Below are 27460 nucleotides of genomic sequence, written 5' to 3' on the forward strand. Positions count from 1 at the left end.
AAATTGCATAACTTCATACCTTGCCAAAATTAGATCCTTCTCTTGTTCACCTCAGTGATTATATTGATGACTAAATTAGATAGTACATGTAAAGCTTTAGGACTATGCCTATAACATAGAAAACACTTGATTAGTGTTCACTATCATTATTATTATCAAATATTTTAATTTGTATTTATTCTAATTGTTATATACAATTGAATATGTTATATCTTAAATATCATGAGTTGTGGGTGTTTAAGGAAAAGCTTAGTATACTAATAGAGTCTTCTCAATTCTGGAAAAAGAAATAGTATGAAATATATTTATTTAAATATTAGATTTATTGATACATGCTTTTAAAATGGTAGTTTTTAAAATGCAATCAATACATTTGCATTTTCCTAAAAAAAAAACACATTCATTCAGAGAAAACTGTGGTATCATGCAGGAAAAGCAGAAAAAAACTGCCTAAGTGTGATCCCACATACTTGTCAGTTGGATATTGCAAGAGAGGATGAGTAAATGGTTGAACTCACCGGAATTATACAAATCTTATCACATCTATACAAAATCGTCCAAATATTCAAGGATTTAGCAATATACTAAGATGGCCATGCAAACTTGTGAGTTGTAGTTTTGCAATTTGAGACATGTGATACCTATTTTACATTCATAATAGAAATCATATTCATATCATACCTATTTTACATTCATAATGTAAATCATATTGATATCATACCTATTTTATAATTCATAATATTAATTTCATTATATCTGTTAATCACATACAAGTTACAGACATGAATTATTTCTATAAATTATGATTAATCACAGAATCACAATAAATACTGATGTGATTAAGCTCCACCTTTGAATTTTTTATTTTCTTCAAATGAAGGATGTGTGTGGGTGTGTGTGTACATATATGCATATATATATATACATACACACATACGTGCAATAGTTGTGAATTGAATGAAATTCACAAGGACAATCTGACTTGTATTTCAAATAATAGGAGTTTGAATATTACCTTCACTGAATCATTGAGTCAATATAGAAATTTATTTCATGTATCGAGATAAAATGAACCCTAAGAGAAATATGCTAGAATTGGCTTTAGCAACAGCCTAAATACTAAAGCAATGTTAAATTATACATATTGCATTGGTTTGGGGATCATTTTTAACGTGAAATACATATAATGTACATGTGTGTATGTGTGTGCAAATACATATATATACACACATATATGTATTATATGTAGTAATTTAAAGTCTTTTCTCATATTCTAATGATTAGGAAATGAAAAGAGAAAAGAATAAAGTCTAGTGTAGAGAAAAAATGTCTTGCATTTTCTGAGTCAATCATGCAATTGCCTAATAAATTAGCTAAGCAACAGCAAGAATAGGATAATTATTTAGTTCTGATCTGCTGAATAGGAATTTTAACAGTTACTAAGTTCTCTCCAGGTAGTGAGTTGAATGGCCAAAATCACAGTGCCATTTCCTGCTTCATGCTGTGCCCATTTAGTAAAACAGAATTGGTCACCATGTTCTTAGCATTGCTTTTCAGAGATGTCATACGCACCGCTGAAGAGCTGAGTAGGTAGCTGATTCCGCTCTCCTGATAGGACTTCCTCCCACAGCAGAGTTGGCTGTTGAAATGCCTCCTGAAGCTTTCACTGAGTAGGTAAAGAGCAAATGGGTTGACACAAGAATTGCAAAAACTGAGAACCCGGGCAACTAAGGTGACAATCATGTGGCCTAGAGATGGATCAATCTCATTATAGTTGAAAGACCGATACATGTAAAGGATGTGGTTTGGGAACCAACAGAAAATGAAGCAGCCCACAAAGACAAGCACAATTTTAGCCAGGCGTTTCCGTGTTTCCATCTGCAAATGTAAGAAATTAATCCCATTGGTTAAAGTGAAAATGGAACCAGCCACATCCCAACTTTATCAAGTCGGGAAAGAGCAAAATTTACAGCATGATAATACATCCAAAATACATAAATTATTTATTTTCCTCACCAAAATGGTAATGGATTTTAACAGTTTGAGAAAGTTTATTTTGGTCTCTACATTATTTGCATTAAAAAATATTTGACAGCTTATACAAAACTAGGTGGTAAATTAATAAATGCTATGTCTTCATATTATTTATTTATTTTCTTTTTGCTTAATGCCTCATTGTGTGTAACAAAAATATAAATCATTTCTGTTTGTATTAAATCCACTAAATGAATAAATCACAGAATATATTCAAGCTTTGACGTTTTAAAAAAATAAAGGTGTTTTAAATAGGAAATATTGATCTAATGAGGCAGGGCTTGACTTTTTTTTTTTTTTTTTTTTTTTTGAGACAGAGTCTCGCCCTGTCGCCCAGGCTAGAGTGCAGTGGAGGGATCTCCTCCGCTCACTGCAAGCTCCGCCTCCCGGGTTCAAGCCATTCTGCTGCCTCAGCCTCCCGAGTAGCTGGGACTACAGGCGCCGGCCACCACGCCCAGCTAATTTTTTGTATTTTTAGTAGAGATGGGGTTTCACCGTGTTAGCCAGGATCGTCTCGATTTCCTGACCTTGTGATCTGCCCGCCTCAGCCTCCCAAAGTGCTGGGATTACAGGTGTGAGCCACCGCGCCCTGCCAGCTTGACTTTTTAAAACTACCACTCCATAGGAAAACAAAACAACTTGAGATTTAAACTCCTGACTTACACAAATCAAAAGCATCTGATATAACTGTGAGTCCTGTAAACATTACTGTATTGTCACATTTACAAATAAAAATAAATTTTCCTTCTCCATAAAATTTACATATTATGTTTACTGTTTCTAAGAGAGTACTCAGGAATGTAATAAATAAACAAAATTCAAAGATTGGGCATCAATATTTTTTAATCTAAAAGCGATTTCCTAACTTCAGTAGTTCAAGGGGTAGCTTATATCTGTCTAATTTGTTTAAATATGTAATTAAGGCAATATGAAAGTGGAATACTAATTTATTGAAATACATTCGTTGTAGGTATCATAATATCTTCTGAGTGAATACTATTGGTCGTCAACTACAATATTCCAAAGAAGACTTGAAAGGTTTGGGATTGGAACACATCTAATGGTAGGTAGCAGTACAGGGGTGATGGAGGAAGCAGAGAAAGGTGCAACTGAAGAGGAACCCAGGCCAGGAAGCAGAATGTGATATTCCACATGGATCCCAGTGGCATAAGTTACGCGACCCAACAATCAGTCCTAAGAAAATCAAATGTGAAATTTATCTTTCTAAGCAGTGTCATCCCTTGCAGGTGGAAGATGAGTGCAAGAATGTCACAGTGGTCTATACTTGGAGATTCAAGTGCACAGGCAGGCTGTTGGCATTGAGATTATTTCTCAGCAGATGTCAAGACCCAGTTGCCCTGCCAGAGTTTATAGGTCCCAATAGGGAAATTCACGAAAACAAGGCAGACAGGCCAAGGCCATTAAAAAATTCAAAAGTGAAGCAAGGGCTGTGTATATGAGAAAAACTCAACTTTAGAAACCAAAAGCAAATACTCAAATACCTAACTGAGATACAGATTGGATCACAGGGCTCAGATAAAATAACTGATTATATAAAATAGAAAGCACAGTGAGACAATGATCTGAATACATTGCCTCACTGATGCCAAATATTTAGGTAAAATCTGTGAATTTATCAATGCCTTCAATAATTGGGTGATTTTTTAAGTCTTTAAAGCTGATGTGGATCTTTGATGCTGATGGCCACCAATTCATAAAGGTTACCTTCCATGCACGAAATCTTTACTAGTTTCTGCTGCTGCTAACATACCCAAGGCCCCAGCCTAATGCTCCATCTATGTTCCAGTAAATTTTAAATGATCTGTGATTCAATTTCTTTGCTTTTAATTTGGAAACAAGCATCAGTAACTACTCTGTACCTGCAAAACCCATTAGAAGTTCTTTTCTAGCTGTACACAAATGTGTAACCAGACACTCTTTCTCACAAGAACACTATTTCTGTCTCTTTGTGTATTAACACAGTTGATTTTTACCTTAAATTAGTAGTGCATATTCTTGAAGAAAGAAAAAGTACATAAGGTGCATGATGTAATTTTTAAATGAGCATATTATCTTTGTAGGGAAAGTTACAAATTTGAGTTGGGTCACATATTGCTTCAACAGCAGCCCACCTTTGGATTGCACCTTTGGGTTCCTTTTCTGCTACTCCTGCTATTCTCCTCATCTCTCATTCTGACTTCCACCCAAATCCCATCCCCAGATCCCAGGCAGTGTCCTATAGTCCTTTCCTGGTGCATCCTTCTTCTATACTCCCTGCCATCCTTAGTGGGTTAATGGGAGAAGAAACAAGAATTAAATTAATGTATGCTCATATGTGAAATTTTTCTGGTTTATTATGTTGTTTGTTACATAAAACTCTGCATGTAAAACAGGTCTTTCAATACATTAATTTCTAATGGTGGAATGTCAGGTCTTATCACAGATCCAGATAAATGATAAACTGAACCTAAGTGGGCCTTTGCGGGGCTCTGATATGACCATATATTAGAGATCCCCACATATCCCTTCTACTTAAGGCCTGTGAAGGCCCAACTCTGTAATCATCAGTCATAGGATTAAAAACCCACAAAATAAAACAATAATAGCAGTTACTTGTTCTGACCAGCACACCACCAACCCACACCTACCAAGCTTACCTGTTTTTTGGTATGTTCATTGTATTCTCCAGGAAGATTGTGTGCACTCTTAATTAAGGTCTTTGCAATATGATAATAATAAATGCTAATAATAGCAAGTGGTGTGAGGAAATAGACCAAGAAAATGAGTACTGAATGAATCTTTGGATGTAATTCATCTGTTTGAGGGTAGGGGATACATGCTGTGAAGCTGCTATTATCCAAGCTACTGATGCGTGCCACTTCTGAAAACACTGCTTCGGGAACTGCCAACAACACGGAGACCACCCAGATACCCATGGCCTTCACACAGGTCCACAGCACTGCCCCTGACGTCTGCATGTCCATGGGGTTAACGATGGCTCTGTACCTGGGAAAATGATACATCTCAAGTTATTCCAGAAAGAAAGGAAGGAAAGAGAAAAGAGAAAGAAAGAAAAGAAAGAAAGAAAAAGAAAGGAAGAAAGGAAAAGAAGCAAAGAAGGAAAGAAAGAGAGAAAGAGAAAAGGAAAGGAAAGGAAAAGAGAAGGAAGGAAGGAAGGAAGGAAGGAAGGAAGGAAGGAAGGAAGGAAGGAAGGAAGGAAGGAAGGAAGGAAGGAAGGAAAATGAAGAGAAAGACATCCTGCTTAGTAAGAGAGATGCCAACAATATTCTGTCTTTGTAGCTCAAATTTATTTCTTCCCTGGCTGTTTAAAAGTGTATGTAAGACCTAAGATTCCTGGTGTCTCTCAGTCTACAAGTCATTCCACTACTTATTAGCACAGAAAACAGGAAGGGAGAGAAAAATATTTTAAATTGGCATTTCCTAAATCCTAGTTATTTCATTTCCAAAATCCTGGACATTTGTTTACCTCTTAAATTCTTCTAAATCTATATATGTTACATCTATCATAATGTATTGAATACCAAAATATAAGATGTTCACAAAATAATGTTATTCAATCTTTCCTTGATACTTTCCCATAACTTCTGAGTGTGAACCCTTTCACTCTTTTTCTAAAGACATTAATGAATTTTAGAAACTAATCTAGACTGGTCATACTGTATTTTGACAAAATAAAATAAATAAAAGACTAATCTAGATTGGGATTTTCTCCATAATCCAATAATAAGGACTGAAAAACTTGAAAGCAGAACAATATTTTGTCTTTATAGCTCAAATTTATTTCATGTCAAGATCCCATAAAGTTATTTTCTCCTCCAACCTAAAATATTAATGACAATATACCAGCAATGTACTAGTGATAAAGGAATCACACTCCAGGACACAGTAAACAATCCAAAACTTTCTGCAGCTAACTCAAACACACACATTGAGTAAGGCAATGATGATGCAAATAATTCAAAATGGTATGTAAAACTCGAATTTTTTATATTTCTCTTTAAAGTATTTCAAATGATAATATACCTAGCAAATAAGATGCAGTACCACATGATTTTAGTTAGACAAATCTGAATTATTACCCAATCTCTGATATTTTTTGGAAAATCACATTTATCAAGCACAACTTCACCTTCTTCTTGATTTTAATTTCTAAGATATTCTGTAAGCTTTACTTTCCATCATTTTTTCTGAATTTTAAAATTTCTATCATCTTTTGTTGATATAAGTTCCTATAAGTTTTTTTATGTTTTCAAATTTTTTATAGTGTCCTATTCCTATGTTATATGCGCACATTCTTGCCATATATCTTTTTTTTTTTTTTTTTATGACAGGGTCTCACTCTGTCACCCAGGCTGGAGTGCAGTTGCCTGATCTCAGCTCACTGCACCCTCCACCTCCCAGGTTCAAGCAGTCCTCCCACCTTAGCCTCCCAAGTAGCTAGGACTACAGGCATGTGCCACCAAGCCTTGCTAATTTTTGTATTCTTGTAGAGACGAGGTTTTGCTTGCTGCTCAGGCTGGTCTCAAACTCCTCCTGGGCTCAAGTGATCTGCCCACCTAAGCCTCCCAAAGTGCTGGGGTTATAGGTATGAGCTACTGCAACCAGCTCTTGCTATGTATGTATAAAACTAATATAGAAATAAACATTTAATCTCTTTCCAGCCTAGTTCCAGATTTGTTTGTTTGTTTGATCTCTTTGTACTGTAATCTCTCCCAATAAATTTGCATTATTATTGACTGACAATTCACATTTAAGAGGAAAGTACCAAAAAACTGATTGCAATTTCTTTTTTCTGTGGAAGAAGACAAGGAAAGGGCAGAGAGGTTATCACTACAAAAAGATCAAGCCTTCTTTCTAGATTATCAAAAACTGTGAAGGGTATTCTGAACTTTCTTCCATATATTTAAAAAGGAGAAGAAAACGTCACTTCTCTACCTCATATCTAAGCACATATACTATTGTAGAGGTACTGTCGTAGTTTACTTGGGCTGCTCTAATAAAGTACCATACACTGGGCAGCTTATAAACAACAGAAATTTGTCACAATTCTCAAGACTAGGAAATCTAACATAAAGGCATTGAGAGATTCAGTGTCTGGTGAGGGTCCCCCTTTTTTTTACATAGATGGATCTTCTTGCTGCTTATTCAAATGGTGGAAAGGTCAAGGGTCTCTTTGGAGTCTTTTATAAGGGTGTGAATCCCATTCATGCGGGCCCCACTCTCATTACCCAAAGGCCCACCTCTTAATGCCATCATCTTGAGGAGTAGGATTTCAACATATGAATTTTGGCCAACATAAACATTCATACCAAACAGGCATTATAACCATAAAAGATATAGAGAAATTTTAAATAGAAATTAAAACAATAAATCTCTCATTTTGATAAGATTGCTAGAAATGGATACAAAAATCTTGGTTTAAGGAAAGCAAGAAACCTAGCAGAAATGTTGGCCTTTCCAACAAGGAGGATTATGAGCCACCTCCTGCAAGAAAAGGCTAGACCCCAGTGATAGTCTCTAAATGATACACATTTGAATAAAAGGGCAGAATTGAAAATCCTACAAAAACAGAATTATAGTTGAAAATACTATAAACACTTACCAAAATGTTATTAGTACTGAGACATAGCTTACGATTGTCAAAGAAAATGTTGTATACCAACTGTGTGTATCTTTGAAAGAATTAAAAAGCAAAAATTAAAATGACATAGTGCAAATTAATGTGGGCATGTTTTATCATGCTTCCTTCAAATATTTATACAAATGTGAGGAAAAGTATTTCTTAGCATAAAAAGTGTTTCACTGTGTATATTAGCATAGGAGGTATGTGTAAAAAGGTATATTTTCCCTTACAGATGGTCTCAGGAGGATATCCCTAACTGAAAACTAAATACTAGAGAATTTTGATCAAAAGGCATATAAAGAGAAAAATAATCACTATTCATGTATGAAACCTCAATAAACAAATAGATTTCTTCATCAATTCTTATTTTGGATCTCGTTTGTAACATCTGCATAGTTTAAATTTTAATGTAAAGAGATAATTACATTTAATCATGAAACAAAATACCTAATAAAAATGGGATCTTTTTTAGCTCTTATAGAGTCATCATAGCATCTCAAAAATCTCCATCTACACTAATCTTTCTAATGACGCTACCCAAAATTTCTTTCTTTCCTTCTTTTTTTATTAAACTTTCATCTATCAGGCAAGGAATAGGTCCACAAAAAGTCTGAGTGTAAACTGTATAATAAGAGAAAGGTCTTGCTCACTGTTATATCTCTAATACATAACACAATGCCTGGCCTGGCCAATAGAGTCCATAGGGTCTCAATAAATGGTTGAAACTATAGGCTGAGCAACAGGGAAATCCTTGTTAGGAGCAATTGTGGTAGGAGTTGTTGGGTATTATGTTGAAGTGGGAATGGCGATGACAAATGGAGACTGAGTCTAATCCAGTGATGCCTAAGATGCATCAATATTCAGAAAAACCTAGAGAAGTAAAAAAAAAAAAGAGAGAGAGAGAGAGAGAGAATATGATTAGGCATCTCTGTAGACTTACTAATGCGGAGTCCCTAGAATGTGAAGTGTGGGATTCTGCATACTAAGATTTCCAGGTGATTCTGATGATAAGCTGGGTTTAGAAACCATGTTTTAAGAGAGTTGTGTGCAACAGTGAGCATCTTTGCCACAGGCTGCCAGCAAGGCTGTCCAGTGCAATGGGTGCACATTCAGCAAAAGAATGGATAGTATCCAGAATCCAGCAGAAATTAAGTATTTGAAGAATCAGATGCCTGCTCTTTAATTATGATATGTCACATAATTAAAGAGGAGGAAGACATGAATCTTATTTTGCAAATAAGGAAAACACCACCTTATGGCCATGAGTTTTGTGCTGTTTTATCATTTTTCTCCAACTAAAACATTTGGATGTAATGGATACATGGTTAGCACCCAGGAACCATAAACCCAAGCCTGATGCAATCCCTCCTTATTTGTAGTGTGCCCCAAAAGTTTCAGATCAAGATAGATGGATAATCTTCAAAAGCTATAAGCAACATATAAATTATGGCAATATTATGAATCTTGTGAGAATTATACAGTGCCTTTCTAATTCAGTGTGTGAAATTACTTCTAAGTATAAAAGAAAGAGATAAACTAGAAGTGTTCAAGATCAATGAGTAAAAGATATCCAATTTATTAGAGTCAAATATAATAACCTTTATTCAACAATAAGCCCCGTAAATTCAAATTAAAAACTAATAAATTATGTGCAGAAACTACAATGGATTCTGTTTCTATGGTTATATAAAAATAACAACAGAGCATTTGTTATGGAAAGCAATTTTTTCTTTTTGAAAAGGCAACTAGAAAGCTCTCAGAAAAACCTATGACTCGCATTTTGTGAAAGTATGGATCATTTTATATTTTCCAACTTTTCTTTTCCCCACCCTTGATTTCCTCCCTTTTTAGTCCTGCGGTGTGTTGTTTGTATCTTTATTTTTAAGCTGCCTTAAATTCTCCTGTCACAAGTTTGATATGGTTTGGCTCTGTATCCCCACCCAAATCTCATGTAGAATTGTAATCCCCAGTGTTGACAGAGGGAACTGATGGGAGGTGACTGGATCATGGGGGCAAATTTCCCTTTTCTGTTCTCGTGGTAGTAAATGAGTTCTCGTGAGATCTGGTTGTTTGAAAGTTTGTAGCACTTCCCCCTTAGCTCTTTCTCTCCTGCTACCATGTGGAGACATGTTTGCTACCCCTTCACCCTTCTGCCGTGATTCTAAGTCTCCTGAGGCCTCCCCAGCCATGCCTCCTGTACAGCCTGTGGAACTGTGAGTCAATTAAACCTCTTTTCTTTATAAGTTACCCAATTTCAGGTAGTTCTTTATAGCAGTGTGAGTAATACAAAGTTGAACAAAAATAAGTTTAACATAAATAAGTCATCACTCTAGTATTATAGGGTGAATGTGAACTATTCTTCTAAAGAGTTAGAAGCACACTCTTGGTGCCAATCTCACTACCAATTAAGAGACTGAGAGGCAAGGGCTATGGAGCAAAGGAGAAAACATCATCTCCAGTCAGGGGCAGCTGGTTAACCTGAACCTGAGCTTCAGTTAGGAGGTTTGATGAGAAAGCAGCAAACAGTTAACAGCATGCCCTCCCACCACTGGATGAAGACTGATGGAAAAGTCCTATGAATCCTAGGGAGTGTTAGACCCAGGGCCTGTATCCAATCTATTTCAGTATCTTAACAAATAATTACACTCAATAGAATGTCTGTTTGCATTGATATAATATAAAACTAATATTAATGATTCAAGAATTTGTCTACTGAGCTAGTTATGGAATAAAATCTGATTATCCTAACCAGCGCATAAAAACTTTGATTTTTTATTAATAATTATTAATACATTAGAAATTTAATCAGATTTGGTAAAATATTATTTTTACATTTAATCCAACATTGGCTATTTGGTATCAGAAAAAATGTCACCCAATACATTAAACTAATATTAGTTTATTTTTTATAGTTTTTATAATTTGTATTTTAAAATTTAATTTATAAGTGCATTTTGGTTAGCATATAAGAAGCCAGAATAAAGAATTGATATCTAATTTTATATTTGTTAATACATGAAATTATAAAGTTTACAGTTTAGCACTAGGAATCTGTGAGAATTTTTCCTATGAAGGAAAAAGGAAAACTCCAATCCTAAGAGTTATTAGCATTTTAATAATGTGCCATCAAAAGCCAAAAGGTCTTCAAGAATCAAATAAATAACATTCCAAATTTGGAAATGCAGCTACTCATAGATAGAGAAGGAGATCACTATAACACCAACCATAAGTAAATATGGTTTATGGGGCGCCACCAACCTGATGTCACAGCACACACGTCCCAATACTCCACGGTGGAAGGTGGGAATGTGTGTGTGTGTTTGTGTGTATGTGTGTATGTATAAAACTGTTAGAAACATCATACAACATAAAATATAGAAATACTTTTAATCAACTACTTTATGTAAACAAGCAAACAATGTACATTTTCAAAATTGTAAGAAAAATGTCTATCAAGATAACAGTAAAAAATGATAATAAATTAAGATCACCACTATCACCACTTTATACCATACACTGTCTCTCCTCCAGCCATACTGGTTATGATGATGTGCCTCTGAGGCACGACTGCAGTGGGCACAAATGCTGTTGTCTAGGGATGTGTCTGCTGAAACTCCTTGGGAGAGTATGGAAAGTCAAGGATTAATAATCACAGACACCAGTCGGGCGCGGTGACTCACACCTGTAATCCCAACACTTTGAGAGGCCGAGGGAGGCAGATCACTTGAGGTCAGCAGTTCGAGACCAGCCTGGCCAATATGGTGAAACCCTATCTCTACTAAAAATACAAAAATTAGCCAGGCGTAATGGTGTGCACCTGTAGTATCAGCTACTTGGGAGGCTGAGGCAGGAGATTTGCTTGAACCCAGGAGGCAGAGGTTGCAGTGAGCCAAGATCACGCCCCTACACTCCAGCCTGAGTGACAGAGCAAGATTCTGTCTCAAAAAAGTAAAATATAATAATAATCACAGATACCAGTGTCATCTGACGACCACCCTTTGGCCTTATCAAACAAAGTGATTTAGGCCTCGAGGTAGATTCAAAATATTTGTGTTTTTCATTTTAGTCTCTGCAATCTAATGATACTGACATCTGACATCACTGAAGTATAGAATAAGAGTATCCACTTCATGTTAGAATATGCTTTCTGAAATCTAATTATCTTCCTGATTTTTACTATGTACTGTGATCTCTATTTTTTAACTCTCTACTGTTACTTTATTAGGCAAAGACACTTAGGCCATGTATGAAGACAGGATACATATACAAATAATTGAATTTATTGTTTAAAGACTCTAATAACAGGGTTTTGTTTATTTGTTTACTATAGTATTATTTTTGGAACTACTACTTAATTTTGAATTCAGGGCACTTTTTTTATTTTGCAGTTACATTTTATGATGCTTTTTCACTGTAATAAATCTCATGAATCAGCTCCTGTACTCTTTTTTTCTTTTTTAATGTTTGGGTGCTTTGTTTTAAACTCAACTTTTAAGTCCGCAGGTAAATAAAAAATACTATTAGTAACTTCTTACACCCAGAATTGTAATAATGTGGATTAATGGTGAAGTGTTCAGACTTTAAATGGCATTCAAACATGTTGGCACCATGATGGCTAGCTGTGTGATCATAAAAATGGTACTGAATTTTTAATCTCAGTTTTCTTAGCTTTAAAGTTTTTAATTTAAAAATAATAGTGCCTATCTCACAGCGTTGTGAGGATTGAAAAATCACACACACACAAAAATAGCACTGTGCTAAGTGCAATTAATCCTACAATTGATTCCACATCCACAAGAAATCATAGCGTTTGGTGAGATGTAGTAAGAGGTTATCAAGTACTAATCAACTACTGATTGCTATGCTCTAGAAGAAAAACAAAAGTGTAGACAATATATAACAAACCATTTCCAACCCATGTTAAGTGAATCATGGAAAATATTGCATAACTTCATCAACAGTTACTCAGGTTTCCTACTTTATATTTCCTGAACACACTCGTAGACAAGCGTAGCCTACAGACCAAGTAGAAGAGGCATCTCACTTTTCCTTATCATTATTACTAAATTATTCATTCTGTATTCACGGAGTATATGACACACAAATGAAACAGAAAAAGTCAGTAAATATATGAGGATTATTATTTTTCTCTGATCTTGGCCAGGGCAAATTTACCTGTGTAAATTGTCATGTGTCGCCATGACAATAGATTGTAAAACCTAGTGTAAAATAAACTCCAACCCTGGGTCTTGCTACCAATGCCATGTCTTTAAAATGAAAGCATAATGATAGTAATTTAAACTATTGTGGTTGCTAATCATTAAGTTTTATTCTAATCATTAAGTAGGTTTTTTAAACTTTCTAGGTAAAATAAGATTGCATAAAGAGGGGCAGCTAAACTAGTCATGTTTTTGCTTTGGAATTCAGAGAAAACATTTTAAAAGATAATAGAAATGCTGCCACATAAACAAAATTAGGTACATAATTTATACAAAAAGCACCTAAATTTCCAGGAGTGTGGTTTTTAAGAAAGTGAATCACTCAGTTTCTCAAGTCTCTGTTGAATGTCGTGTTTCCCTCAATGAAGATTAACTCTTCAATGCCAAAGTAATATTCCAGTATTGTTGCAAATACCAGGAAATTCAGATACAGATTCATTTTTCATTAGCAATTGAATATGTAAATTAAAGAGGAGAGTGAATACCAACTTAATTATCCAAGTTAATTGTTTATCTAAATAGTTTAAGTCAGTCCTCCACTCCCACTGAGGCAATTAAAGCACAGCTCCATGTAAAGATAGCTAACTTTGCATTTTCCCTCACCCCTATCCAAACATTCCCTTCTGCTTAAATGGACCTGGAGTCAGGAGACTTGGATTTTCCTCCCTTGTCTTCCATTAGAAATTACATTCCCTGGGCCTCAATATGCACATCTGAAAAATGACAAAGTTGAACTAGTTGATCTGCAAAAAGACACTTCACACCCTTAACATATGTGAAAAGCAGATTTAATATCAAAGATGTATTTTGGGTACCTATCTGTGGGGGAAAAAAAAAGTCTCTTAGCTTCAGGTATTAAGAAGAAAGTGAGAAGTCATCTGCTTAAAGAATATTTATTAATGTAATTGGTTTTACTTCTACGAAATAGTAAAATTCAGTTAATAAATGTAAGTAAGTTCTCCTCCTACTTGAAAAAAAATCAAAATTAAATATTTCCCTAATATTAAGCAGACATTCTTACCTATTAGATTCTTATTCTACTGCATAAAGGAAAGTACACTTACAAGATTTTAAGTACACACAACAAGCTTCAACAAGATACTCTTTTGCACATTTTTTCTATAGCTTTTCTATGAAATAATATTCCCTAAGTGTCAGGAGTCAGACTAGGATATGCAATTTTAAATGCAATTTTGTTTTTTAAAACATAGTAATTTTCATATATTTTTCCAAGCCTCACATCTCAGTCCATTTTAACTCTGTTTACTCTGCTTCCCAGGTACACACTCTCTCCCTCTCTTCCTCTCCACACCCAACCTTTCCTTGCGTCCTTCTGCCAGTAGATGCATTCGGGTGAGTCTTCTTTCCCCGCCCCTCTCCACGACTTTTCCAAGCCACCCACAGCTACCTGTGCTCTTACCTGTCGGCGCTGAGGGCAGTGAGAGTGAACACGGAAACCCCCACGGAAGTGAGCTGGATGAGCGGGATCAGTTTGCAGCCCACCTTGCCAAACATCCACTCGTCGAAGAAGTAGCGCGAAGCGTCCACCGGGACGCAGGTGAGCAGCAGTAGCAAGTCCCCGGCCGCCAGGTTAGAGATTAAGATGTTGGGGACGTTCCTCATGGCGCTGTTGGTGACGAAGATCTTCACCAGCATGATGTTGCCCAGCAAGCCCACGGTGATGATGAGCAGGTAGAGGGACGGGATCACACAGCGGATCACCAACTCCGCGGTAGTCCCGTCCGAGGCCGGCAGGAAATCCCTTTCCCACCTCTCTGGAACTGAACCGCTCTTGTTCGCGCCGGAGGTCACTGAGAGGTTGGAAAGAGACTTAGAGGGCATGATCTCCTTTCCAGCAGAGTCCACTGGAGTTTTCACGCACTCCGGTGCCCTGAGGACTGCACGCCCACGATTTGGGTTTAATCGATGTTCCTCCTTTTTCCCCCTGCAAGTTTACTGCCCGCGGGGCGCGCGTCACTGCGCCCCGTCGGTAAGCGTTCAGGACCTGGGGAGGGTTCTGTCCACACACTCGGGAGCTCCGCTTCTAGAGGGAGTAAATGGCTCCGGCTAACTCGGAATTTAAATTAAAAAAAAAAAAAAAAAAAAAAGCAAAGCGGTTGCGTCTTTGTTCCGTATTCAGTGGTTTGTTCTCACGGTTAGCTAGGGGAAAACAGCCTTTCAGGAACAAGGAGCTGTCCCTCGGGGATCAGTAGAAGCACCTGCCCGACTGTTAGCCCAGAGAAGCGGAAGTCATCCTGGAGCTGTCCAGCGGGCCGCGGCTGAAATCTGAGAACTAGCGCGGGGACACCCGCAACCTGCTTTTCCCACAGCTTTGCTCTTGTTTGTGAAGTTCCTGTTGTATTGTGTGGAACAGGACGGGAGCTCAGTTCTCCGTGTATGTGTGCGTGCCCCTGTATACATCCATCCTCACCCGCCTCCAAGCGGGAGGAGCCTCAGGCAAGAACTTTGGAATATCTGAGGATTTAAGTGCTGAGTTGGCAAGTCCCTAATTCTGAAACACAGAATTTAGGGGGAAATAAATGAGTGCCAAAGAATAAAGTTCATAAATAAAATCCTCTCGCTACTCTTTTTCTGATCATCTACTTTTCTTACCTAAATGTGAAAATTATTTCCTGTAGTTGGTGTAGTATTTTTAAATTTACATTTTATCGAATTATAACATGTATAACGTACACATTTCTTAATCGTTCTGCTTAATCTAACCATCATTCAGAGCCCACAATCTAACCACCATCTCCCAAAATAACCACCATTTGGCTTGTTATTAGATACATGTGCCTCCTATTGAGCATCGTATAAATTGAATCATTCAGCATACCCTCTTGTGTCTAGGTTCTTTCACTCGACAATATCTATGAGATCCACTCATGTTTTCTCAGGTGGCATTTTTCATTACCGTATACTATGTCATTTTATAAATATACCACTGTTCGTTTACCTATTCTATATTGATTAACATTTGGGTTCCTTACAATTTTAGCCAATCTGAGTAATGTTTCTATGAACATTCTTTTACATGTGTTCCGGTGCACATTTGAATAAATCCCAGGTGTGGATTAGTCAGGTCATAGAACTTGAGTACGTTCAGCTTTACTGGAAACTGACAATTTTTCAAAATAAATTACTATATATTTTTTTCTTTGGGAACCTTTCTTGACAATTTTAATTGTCAATTCTATCTATTAAGACAGAATATATGTATGCTTATGATTGAGTAATGCCATTCGTAGATATATATTCAATAAACATCTGATATGCTGTTTTAAATAGGCTGTCCCTAAAACAAAACAGCTTCCTAAATCACGATCATCTGAGTCTAATGTAAACTGATCAGAAACGGTGGCTCAGTTCTGAAGCTGGCTAAATATCACTCTTCATTAGGGAAAACATTTGGCTAGTTCTTTGTTATTAAAGGATAAAATTGAATAATAGCATTGTAACTAGCCAGGGACTACCTATGATGATCTAGCCATAAACTAATAAAATGTGTATATACGCAACATTATTTATATATTAAGGAACTTTTCCAGATATTGCCCACTAAGAGCACTGTCACCTTATAATTGAATTAGACAAGGTAAACATTTGCATTGTAATCAATTTTAAGTTTTGTGTTTTCTATTTCAAATGAAAGTCATTTTTGTACTTTTCTGGAATTTCACTACATAAAATAATTCATTATAAAATTAAGATTAGTTAAATAGAATATTCATATATAAATATCTTCAAATATATAAATATTCTATAGTTATAAAAATTACGTACATATGTAGAGGGAGAGGGAGCCAGAGAAAGAGGGAGAGCAAGGAAATTAATATTACATATAGGTTGAGAAATGTGTCTAGGAATTTTATCTCCAAAGTTATTTGTTTTCTTTTTAACATCCAATCTTCCTATACAAAATAAATTACTAGAGCAATCTTCTAATTATGAAATGTCTAAAATTCAAACTGCAACTATGCGATTTTAATATATTTTATATAAAATGTATTGAAATCGAAATTACTGCATGAATTTTTATATTCTTCTCTGATTGTGCCTGTGTGTTCTTAATCACTTAGATGAGAAAAAAATGTCTAGTCTAAAAGCTGGATTAATAAATATCCAATTGACAGGCATTGTAGAAACAAGACATCTGGATTGAATTTTCTTCATTTTAACTAAATTTATATGTATTTACTTAAAGATTTGTGTTCATTGTAGTGAAGAATATAATGAATATTTTAATAATATTTATTTTATTGATATTTTATTGAAATGTTATCAAGTTATTATAATAATGTATTATTTAAATTCATCACAAAATTACATATAAGAACACCGTATTGTCTCATATTTATAGAATGCATACACATCAAAGGTAAGCATCTACTGGAATGAAATACTATTTGTTTCTTTATGTTTTGAGACAGGGTCTTGCTCTGTCACTCAGGCATATGCAGTGGCATGAAGATGGCTCACTATGGCCTCAACCTCCTGCATTCAAACAATTCTCCTGCCTCACCTTCCCCATGTAGCTGGGACTGCAGGTGTGCCAAACCATGCCTGTCTAAGTTTTCTAATTTTTTGTAGAAATGGGGTCTCACTTTGCTGCCCAGGTCTCAAATTCTTGGGATCAAGCAATCTTCTTGCCTCAGCCTCCCAAATTTCTATAATTATAGGCATGAGCCATAGCTCCCAGCCATACAAACCTTTTTGTTGTATTCAATGTGTCATATACCATATTAGGTTCCTTAAACTCATATACTTAATGTTTATCAATATTCTTGGATAAAAATACTTGAGTCTTAATTTAACATGATCCACAGAGACAAGATAAATTGTCTAATTTCAAAGAGACCTCATAAAATTGCATTTTGAAATTTATTGTACTTGAAATCAGTGTGTTATGTCTCTTTGTTTCTAGAGAAAACAATTGTGTGAAAAAACGTGATTTTTGTATAAATGAAGTATACATTTTTAATCCTGAGTATTCTATGTTTATAAATACACACTTTATATTTTATTGCCCTAATATAGGAACTGTTCAGAACCATATTGATGTCGTTTCAAATCCATTGACATTAGTATTATTGTTGTAAGTGAATATGAAGAATTTGAAATGTAAACCAATTGCATAATCCTCATCTGCTTCAATGTATCTATCCTTCAGTGTATTATGAAAAAATATAAAATATTATACTTATGGAGACATTTTATAGATTTTTCTTAAGATCATGACCAAGGCAAGAATACCCACTATTATCATTGTTATTTAACACAATAGAGGAGATTCCAATCAATGCTATTACAACAGAAATGGAAATGAAAAGCATAAAATTTGAGAGACAGGAGATACTAACACAAGGATATAATATTAAAATCAAAATGGAATTGGCAAAAGAACAGAAAACACATCAACGGAAGAGAATAGAAAGTTCAAAGGCAGTTGCATTTAGATAAGGAAACAACACTAAAATGTGTGTTGCAGCAAATAAACACTTAGTAGATAATACTGGGAAAACTGGTTCACAGGCAAGGAGAATAAAATGGAGTCTGTATGTATTACTATATGTAGTATTACAATTCTAGTGCATTAAATGTCACAGTATGAAAAAGTAATTTGGGGAACATAATAGAAGAAAATCTTAAAGAATACATATGAGACCATGTGGGTGGGAAGTGATTCCTACTTCAAGTCAAGATGGAGTAACAGAGAATACACTGAAAAAATACACACCAGACAAAACATATTAAAGAGTAGTTTTTATACACTGGCAGCACAAAAGAGGCAGCACAAAACAGTGATCCCTAAGACAGGGTTAACAGATGAGATGAGCTCTACCATTGCTCTATCTTACTGCCTAGAGAGAGTTTTCAGCCAATGCACAAGGATAAGGAATCCACACTGAGCCTGGAATTTTCTCTTACTTGAGATGGAATTAGAATCAGCAGAACAGAGAAAAGTGAGTCATATAAAGAAAGAACTCTGGAGATTCACAGAATTTCCCCTTGGGTTTTCAGCTAAATACATGTTTCTATCTGCATGTGGGAAAATTAACCAATTCTCAGGAAAACACTTAACCAAAAGGGGTCAATTAGTGATTTAAAGAAGCTATGTTCCTACCAGCCAGAGTATAATAACCTTGTAAAGGACATAGTTTCAGGTACATTACTTAGAAGTGTATTGCATCTGTAGTTAGGAAAAATTAACCATAGACCAAAGGCTTCTCTTGTCTTTCCCTCAAAGCTTAAAAGCAAGGATTAAAATGGGAAAACTAGTTCTAAGAAACCTGATGGTATCTTAGAGCAAACCTTAGGAATATTTAAAGTACTGATGCTCCTCGATTTATATTTGGGCTACATCTCAATAGATGCATCATAAGTTGAAAATATCCTAAATGGAAAATGCATCTAATACCCTAACAAACCCACCATAAATAAAGTTTAAAAATCATAAGTCAAATCATTGTAAGTGCAGATGCTCCTCAACTTAGGATGGAGCTACATCCTGAGAAACCCATGATTAAAGTCAAAATATTATAAGTTGCACTCTAGTAAACTGGGGCTCTCTATAATGTTTAAACTATGTAGAATTCAACAAGGTAAAATTAAAATGTCTGGCTGACATGCTCTTGGAAATTACCAACCCTGAAAATCAGCAGGTAATTACATCTAAAAGTAAGGACAAAAGTCAGTTAATTGAAACTAAACCAATAATGGCACAGATGATATATATGTATTTAAGAACATTAAAAATGTTAACAAGACTCTGTTCCATGTGTTGAAGAAGGAATTTGCATATTAAGGAGAGACATGAAAAATATAAAAATACATACATTAAATTTTAACAGAAGAAAAAAGTCATAAAAGTAAACTTCATAAAATTAATAGCAGAAAAAAAAACACTGCAGGAGAAAAGGTAAGTGAATTTCTCAATGTAGTAGTAGAAAGTACGCAAAACAGAATATAGAGAGAAAAAGACTGAGGTAAAAATTGAACAAAGCGTTCACTCTGGGAAACTTTAAGTAACTATAGTTGGATCTTCAAAGGACAGAAGAAAAAAGAATGGAAGAAAAAATATTTGAAAAAAAAGCAGCCCCAAATTTTTCATAGTTAATGAAAGCTAAACCCTTCACATCCAAGAGGCTCAACAAACCCCAGGCAGAAGAAACACAAAGAAAAATGTGCCAACATGAGAAACTAGAAACTATTTTGTTAACATCAGGAACAAAGAAAGGATGTGTACTCTCACCATTGCTTTTCAATTTTGTACCAGAAGTTCTCATCAAAGCAATAAGACAAGAAGAAGACAGAGGGTGATAATGATTGTAAAGGAAGAAATAAAATGTCTTTGTTAACAAATGACATGATTATCTATTAGAAAATCTGAAAGAATCAACAAAAGACTTTTGCAACTAATAAGTAACCATGGAGAGGTTGCCAAATAAAAATTAATATACAAAAGTAAATCACTTTCTTACATACCATCAATTACTAAGTGGAATTTGACACTGATAACACTAAAAAATTTACAGTCACCCCCAAATATGAAGTACTTGACTAACTCTAAAAAAATGTGCATGTTACATAAAAGGAAAATTACAAAACTGAAGAAAATTGGAGAACTAAATAAAAAGATATTCCACATTCATGGATCTGAAAACTCAAGTTTTCCTTGTCAAGTTGTAAGTTATTTTCACCTTCATCTATAAATTCAATGCTATCTTAATCATAATCCCAGAAAGGTAATTTGTGGATATCAGCAAAGTGAAAACAGGCACAAGACTCAGAATAGCCAAAGAGAAAACAAAGTTGGAAGATTGACACTACCTTATTTCAAGATTTATTATAAAGCTGTAGTAATCAAAGCAGTATGGATATTAATGAAAGAATAGACAAATAGATCAATGGAAGAGACAAGAGAGCCCACAACTGGACCCACATAAATATAGCCAACTGCTCTTTGACAAGGAACCAAAGGCCAAACAATGGAAACAAGAAGTCCTTTCAACAAATGGTGCTGGAAAAAAAGGATGTTCTCATGCAAAGGGAATGAATCTAGACATAGAGTTTACACCCTCCACAAAAATTCACAAAAAGTAGATCATAGACCTATAGGTAAACTACAAAAATTATAAAATTCCTAGAAGAACACATAGAAGAAAATCCAGATGAACTTGTGTATTTGTCCGTTTTCACAATGCTATAAAGAACTAACTGAAACTGGGTAATTTACAAAGAAAAGAAGTTTAATTGACTCATAGTTTCACAAGCTTAACAGGAAGCATGACTGGGAGGCCTCAGGAAACTTACAATCATGTCGTAAGGAGAAAGGGAAGCAAGGACCTTCTTCACATGGTAGCCGAAAAGAGAGAGACTGTGAAGGGGAAGTGTCACACACTTGCAAACAAGCAGATCTTGTGAGAGTTCACTCACTGTCATAAAAACAGCAAGGGGGAAGTCTCCCCCATGATTCAATCATCTCCCACCAGGCCTCTCCCCCAACATGTGCAGATTACAATTCGAGATGGGATTTTGCTGAGGACACAGAGACAAACCATATCAACTTGAGTATATCAATGACTCTTTTTTTTTTTTTTTTTTTTTTTTTTTTTTTTTTTTTTTTTTTTTTTTAGAACAAGCTTCTCCAACTGACGTCTCAAAGGTTGCATGAGGCCCAGGATTTGAATGCAGCCCAACATAAATTTGTAAACTTTTTTTCTTTTTTTTTTTTCTGAGACAGAGTCTCTCTCTGTCACCCAGACTGGAGTGCAGTGGCCCAATCTCAGCTCACTGCAAGCTCTGCCTCCTGGGTTTATGCCATTCTCCTGTCTCAGTATCCCTAGTAGCTGGGACTACAGGTGCGTGCCACCACGCCCAGAGAATTTTTTTGTATTTTTAGTAGAGATGGGGTTTCACTGTGTTAGCCAGGATGGTCTCGATCTCCTGACCTCAGGATCTGCCCGCCTCGGCCTCCCAAAGTGCTGGAATTACAGGCATGAGCCACTGCACCCAGGCACAATGACTCTTAAGATACAAAACCGAAGAGATAATCCATGAAAAAAATAATTGATCAACTATACTTAATAGCTTATTCAAAACTAAAAATTCTGCTTTGCAAATGACACTGTTAAGACAATAAGCAGGTTAAAGACTAGGATTTATGATCCAACACATACAAGTATCACAAAGAATTCTTACAACTCAAGATATTCAAAATACACAAAGAATTTTTTAAATTCATCAATAAAAAAATAAAAAATCCAATAAAAAATGGACAAAACACCTTAATAGACATCTCACCAAAGAAGATACACAAGTGTAAATAAGCATATTAAAAGTTGTTTACATCATGTCATTAAGCAATTGCAAATTAAGACAACAAGATACTCCTATACATTTATTAAAATGGCACAACATTGCAACTTTATTCAAAACACTGCCAACCTTAAATGCTGAGCAGGATGTGGAACAATAGGAATTCTCATTCACTGATGGTGAAAATGCAAAATTTGGAAGACAGTTTGTCAGTTTCTTACAAAATTAAACATGTTCTTACTATGCTATTCATCCATCACACTTCTTTCTGTTTACCCAAAAGATTTGAAAGCATACGTCCACACAAAAACCGACACATGGATGTTTATAACAGCTTTATTTGTAATTGCCAAAAGCTGGAAGAAAAGATGTCTTTTAGTAGGTGAATGAACAAACTGTGGTACAACCAGATGATTGGATATTATTCAGCCCTAAGAAAAATGAGATATCCAGTCATAAAAAGACATGGAAGAAACTTAAATGTATGTTGCTAATTGAAATAAGTCAATCTGAAAAGGCTGCATACTGTATGATTTCAACTATATGACATTCTGGGAAAGATCAAACTACAGAGACAGTAAAAAGTGCTTCCCAGGGGAAGGGAGGAGGAAAGGACAAATGTATTTATTGCAGAGGATTTTGCAGTAGTAAAATTACTCTGTATTATACTATAATTCTAGAAATGTGTAATTACACATTGATTCAAACCCAGAGATTGTACAACAGGAAGATTGAACTCTAATGTAATCTATGACTGAGTGATAATGATGTCTCAATACAGGTTCATCTAATTGTAACAAATGTGCCACTTTCATGAGGAAAATTGATAATGGGAGACTATGTATGTGTAAGGGTAGAGGGTACATAGGAGACATAACTATACTTTCTTCTTAATTTTGCCATGTCAAAGCAGATTTTACTGTCTTAGTCTGCTCAGACTGCTATAACAAAATACTATAAATTGGGTAGCTTATAGAAAAGAGAATTTTATTTTCTACATTTCTGTTAAAAGAGAATTCTTAGTCAAATTAAATTTTAAAGAGTTTAAATGAGCAGAGAACAATTCACAAATCGGGCAGCCTCCTGAGCCAGAGTAGGCTCAAAGAGACTCCAGCTCAGCCATGTGGTGGAAGGAGATTTATGGACAAAAAAAGAAAAGTAATATACAGAAAACAGAAGTGAAGGAAGAAATAACCAGATTGGTTCTAGTTCAGCATCTACCTTATTTGAACATGGGCCCCTTTGATTGGACCAGTCTCAATGATTAGCACAAGAGCAGGTTCCAGTCTTCTATTCAGGTGATAGTTCACTAGGTACAGAGAAACCTTTATGTCAAACTTAAAATATGTAAGGAAGCTGCTTTCGGCTACACTTGAATTAACAATTCCCTGTTTTGGGTCATCCTCTCAAAATTGATCATTGATCAAAACTTTATCATTGATGTCACTAGCACCATGATAAATGTACTTATTTGGTCTCAAACCCCATTGGGAAATGCAGAACAGTGGGTTTTTTAAGGTTAGAACAAGGACTTCAGATTAATTTCTTTGTAGGGGTTAGGTTAGGGGGTAGCTCTTTATGGTGGAATCTCCTGTTTACAGGAGAAAAACAAAACTTGGTTTGTTCTAGGATCTATCTTTTTCTTTAAGGTCTTAGTTTGATAATGTCAGATTTAGCATAAGTGTCTCTAATTTGTTTTAAAATGGTCTATTGGGGCCTAGGGCATGAGCTCAGTCCAAAACAATGGCCTCCTATAATTTTGCTTAAAAATAACCCTCTTTGGTCAAGTTCTCACTTAGGTGAGAGAACGACCAAAACTTCAGGCATTAGCATCACTCTCAGTTACCATCACTTTGGGTTTCTGGTCTCAGCACATCATTTAGAGGCTGCAGTGCCCTCATGGTCACAGATTTTTTTTCAGCTCTTGTCATTCCAGTTGAAGAGAGACCATTTAACACTCTAAAGATGGCTGTATGCAAACATTTAAAACTTTTAAGAGAACACAGTGCACCACGGAAACTACTATTATGACTATCGGGGGATAATACCGAGAACTTGGAGTATGCTCCTTAGCCAGGATTGCCGTGAACCAAACCAACTACAATCAAACAGATCAAGGAATGAGCTAAAGAGTCTGCTTGCTTTACTAAAGCAGCCTGTTTGTTGATCCACTACAACTGAATCTCTGTAATACCAGATTTTTTATCCATGGGAAACAAGAAGTACAAGCAACTGCACAGATACTTCTGCTTAGCCAGTAAGTAATTTAAAGCAATTCTATTATGTAGTATAACTTTCACAAGAGAATTTAAAGTCTATTCTGCAACCATTAAAGCCTCCTAACAATGTTCTCTTTAACCTGTGATGTTGGTTAAGAGGAGTGGAACCTATAATGTAGGTTAAGAGGAGTGAATCAGTGTTTGCTTCTGACTAATTATGAGGCAACAAAAGTACCATTAAAATTTCTCACCTACGTTGTCCCTTCATCTTCCATTTATCAAGGCATAAGGTTGTCCATGTATAAAGCTGACTGCAAAATTCTTCACAAATAAAAATAGACCCCATGAGTGTACACAACAGACCCCCTTTTCAGTTCTATTGTTCAAAGAGACATAAGCAAGGGAAAAATGGAAAGATAAAAGTCTCATGATAACAGAGAAATCTTGATCCATGATTATGGGGAAGAGCTGTCCATATCAAAGATGCCATCTGCTTCTGGGGAGAAACTTCCCTGGTTAGCTTTACCTTAAGGTTGTAAATGAATGTTCAGTTGCAAAAGCGCAAGACACCTATGTGAATTGTGAGATTATGAACCCAAGGTTCAAGGTGCCAAAGTTTTTCTGCAATGTGCATAGCTCAATGGCAGCCTTTCTCTGATACTCTGAGAAGACCATGGAGTCTAATCCTTGGGTTCTAGATTATGAAGGGATTGATTGTCCCCAGTCAGTAGACCATGAAATGCATTCATTACCTGGTGAAAATACACTTTGGCAAAATGACCTTCTGTTATAAAAACAGCCCTCTTGAATGGGAAAGCTCTTATACAACCAGAAAACATGCACTAAAAATTGCAATTGAATGAAATCCTTTTATAAATGTTTAAATGGCCCATCAGGTAACAGAAATGTACATAAAGTTTTAAAACCCAGAAATGGGGTTGATAACAAAACATTGGCCAAAAACTATTTGAGCAATTTAGAACAGTCATCAAAATAATATATTTTTTAATTTGGATAATTTTATTTATTCCATGATGGGTCATGGAATGCAGAGCTTCTAATAACAAACACTTTAAGGACTCAGGGTGAGGTGGCTGTCCAGAATCTCCATGAATCCATTCTTAACACTTGATTTACATTTTTTAAAATACCAGTTGTTTCTCCTATTTATATGCATAGCACTGATAACTGATGGGCTATCACAAGCAATTTGACTTGCACTATGGAGTTTATTCAAATTGTATATCTAAGAATTTCAGTACTGCCTGGTTTACCATGAAAATCTCACAAAGTATTTTCTTGGTATCAGTTAATTTTTGCCCTGCCTGTGTTAGCAGTTTTATAAACCGATCAATCTTTTCATCAAAGTGTTGAAAATTCTTACCCAGTCCAAATCATGTATTCCTAAAGTTATCAGAAACTTGTATTCAAGAGTGCTTGTCAGGGTTCTTTCTATACTTTCATGAACCTCCTTAAATATAACATACTCTGGGATTTTGTGAGCAAAATCAGAAACTGCATTAGAAACTGCATTAGAATTAGACAATCAACTGTGAAATTAACTGACATGGAGTCTCACTATGTTGGCCAGGTTGGTTTGAGCTGCTGGCCTTAAGGTATTCTACCACCTCTGCCTCCCAAAGTGTTGGGTTTACAGGCATGAGCCACCACACCTAGCATAAAAGGTCATAGTTAAAGACACACTGACTAGGAAATGTGATCGTTTCTGTGGCCTGCAATAACTAAACCATAATTACGGTTGATAGTATATAGCTAAACATATTAGAATTTTAGAAATTTTATACAATTTTGGAACATCTATTAATAATTTCATTAAAATATAAAACTTGAAGAAGGTTGAAATCATTTTTTATTTGGCAGTGGTTTCCATGTAATTTAACATGTCAAAAAATCGGCCTGTCGCTCCTTTGGATGTTTTAGGGGCGTTCTGCAGCATCCCAAAGTTGGAGATCAAAAAAGACTTAACTTTGAAGCTGAAATTTGATTTTGGAAAGCTCATCAAATATTTCAAAGTATTAAAACACTTGACCAAAATAGAAACACAGGTCACCATAAAAATAAGTCATTCATTTAGCCAAAGTGATAATTAAAAGATTTTTAAAAATCAAAAACCTGTACTCTTTAATAGAGAAGGCTGCTTTCCAAATAAGGAAAAGACTTAAGACAGTGTAAGATAGAATCTCTCTCTTCTTCTCTCCTCTCTCTCTTTTTTTCTTTTTACAGTTTACTCAAAAAGTGAGGAAAAATGTTTGAATATGTCTGATTAACGTCATGCACATCCATTCAAAGAGACCACCAAACAGGCTTTGCGTGAGTGATAAAGCTTTTTAATCCCCTGGTTGTAGGCGGGCTGAGTCCAAAAGGAGAGTCAGCATAGGGTGGTGGGATTTTCATTAGTTCTTATAGGTTTGGGATAGGCGGTGGAGTTAGGAGCAATTTTTTGTGGGCAGGGGATGGATCTCACAAAGTACATTCTCAAGGGTGGGGAGAATATTACAAAGTACCTTCTCAAGGGTGAGGAGGGTGTATTGTACAAAGTACATTCACAAGGGCAGGGGAATATCACAAAGCACATTATTGAAAGGGCAGGGAGGGTGTATTGTCACAAAGTCAATTGATCAGTTAGGGTGTGGCAGGAACAAATCAAAATGGTGGAATGTCATCAGTGAAGGCAGGAACTGGCTATTTTCACTTCCTTTGTGGATCTTTAGTTGCTTCAGGCCATCTGGATGTTTAGGTGCACGTCACAGGGGATATGATGGCTTAGCTTGGGCTCAGAAGCCCGATAATTAACACTGTGTAAAATTTTCGTTCAAAAGAGAAAACCAAACTTTAGTTTTGCGTTGTGTATTATCAATGCTAAAGCTTATTTTAATAAAACTCTATAAATAAATTTATAAAATCTGTCATCTTTTAACCACACAAGATTTCCATAAAACTTCTGTTTTACATTTTCTCCAACTTTATATATTCATCTAGATTTATCTATTTTTTTACTCCTT

The 27460-nt window shown here is 35.5% G+C and overlaps 1 protein-coding gene across 4 annotated transcripts in view; it reads right to left on the bottom strand.

Moving 5' to 3' along the window:
• Positions 1-304: 304 nt before the first annotated feature.
• NMBR (neuromedin B receptor) overlaps positions 305-27460 on the bottom strand; it is a 74861-nt gene continuing 47705 nt past the window's right edge. For 2 of the 4 annotated variants that reach the window (XM_077998334.1, XM_077998333.1), the window contains 2 exons: positions 4692-5040; positions 305-1878 (listed from right to left, as the gene is read on the bottom strand). In XM_077998334.1, coding sequence (XP_077854460.1) covers positions 1477-1878; positions 4692-5018 — 729 coding nt within the window. In that variant the 5' untranslated portion in view covers positions 5019-5040 and the 3' untranslated portion in view covers positions 305-1476. 4 annotated transcript variants of the gene reach the window in all.

This window comes from Macaca mulatta, chromosome 4, assembly GCF_049350105.2.
Source record: "Macaca mulatta isolate MMU2019108-1 chromosome 4, T2T-MMU8v2.0, whole genome shotgun sequence".
Lineage (NCBI taxonomy): Eukaryota > Metazoa > Chordata > Mammalia > Primates > Cercopithecidae > Macaca > Macaca mulatta.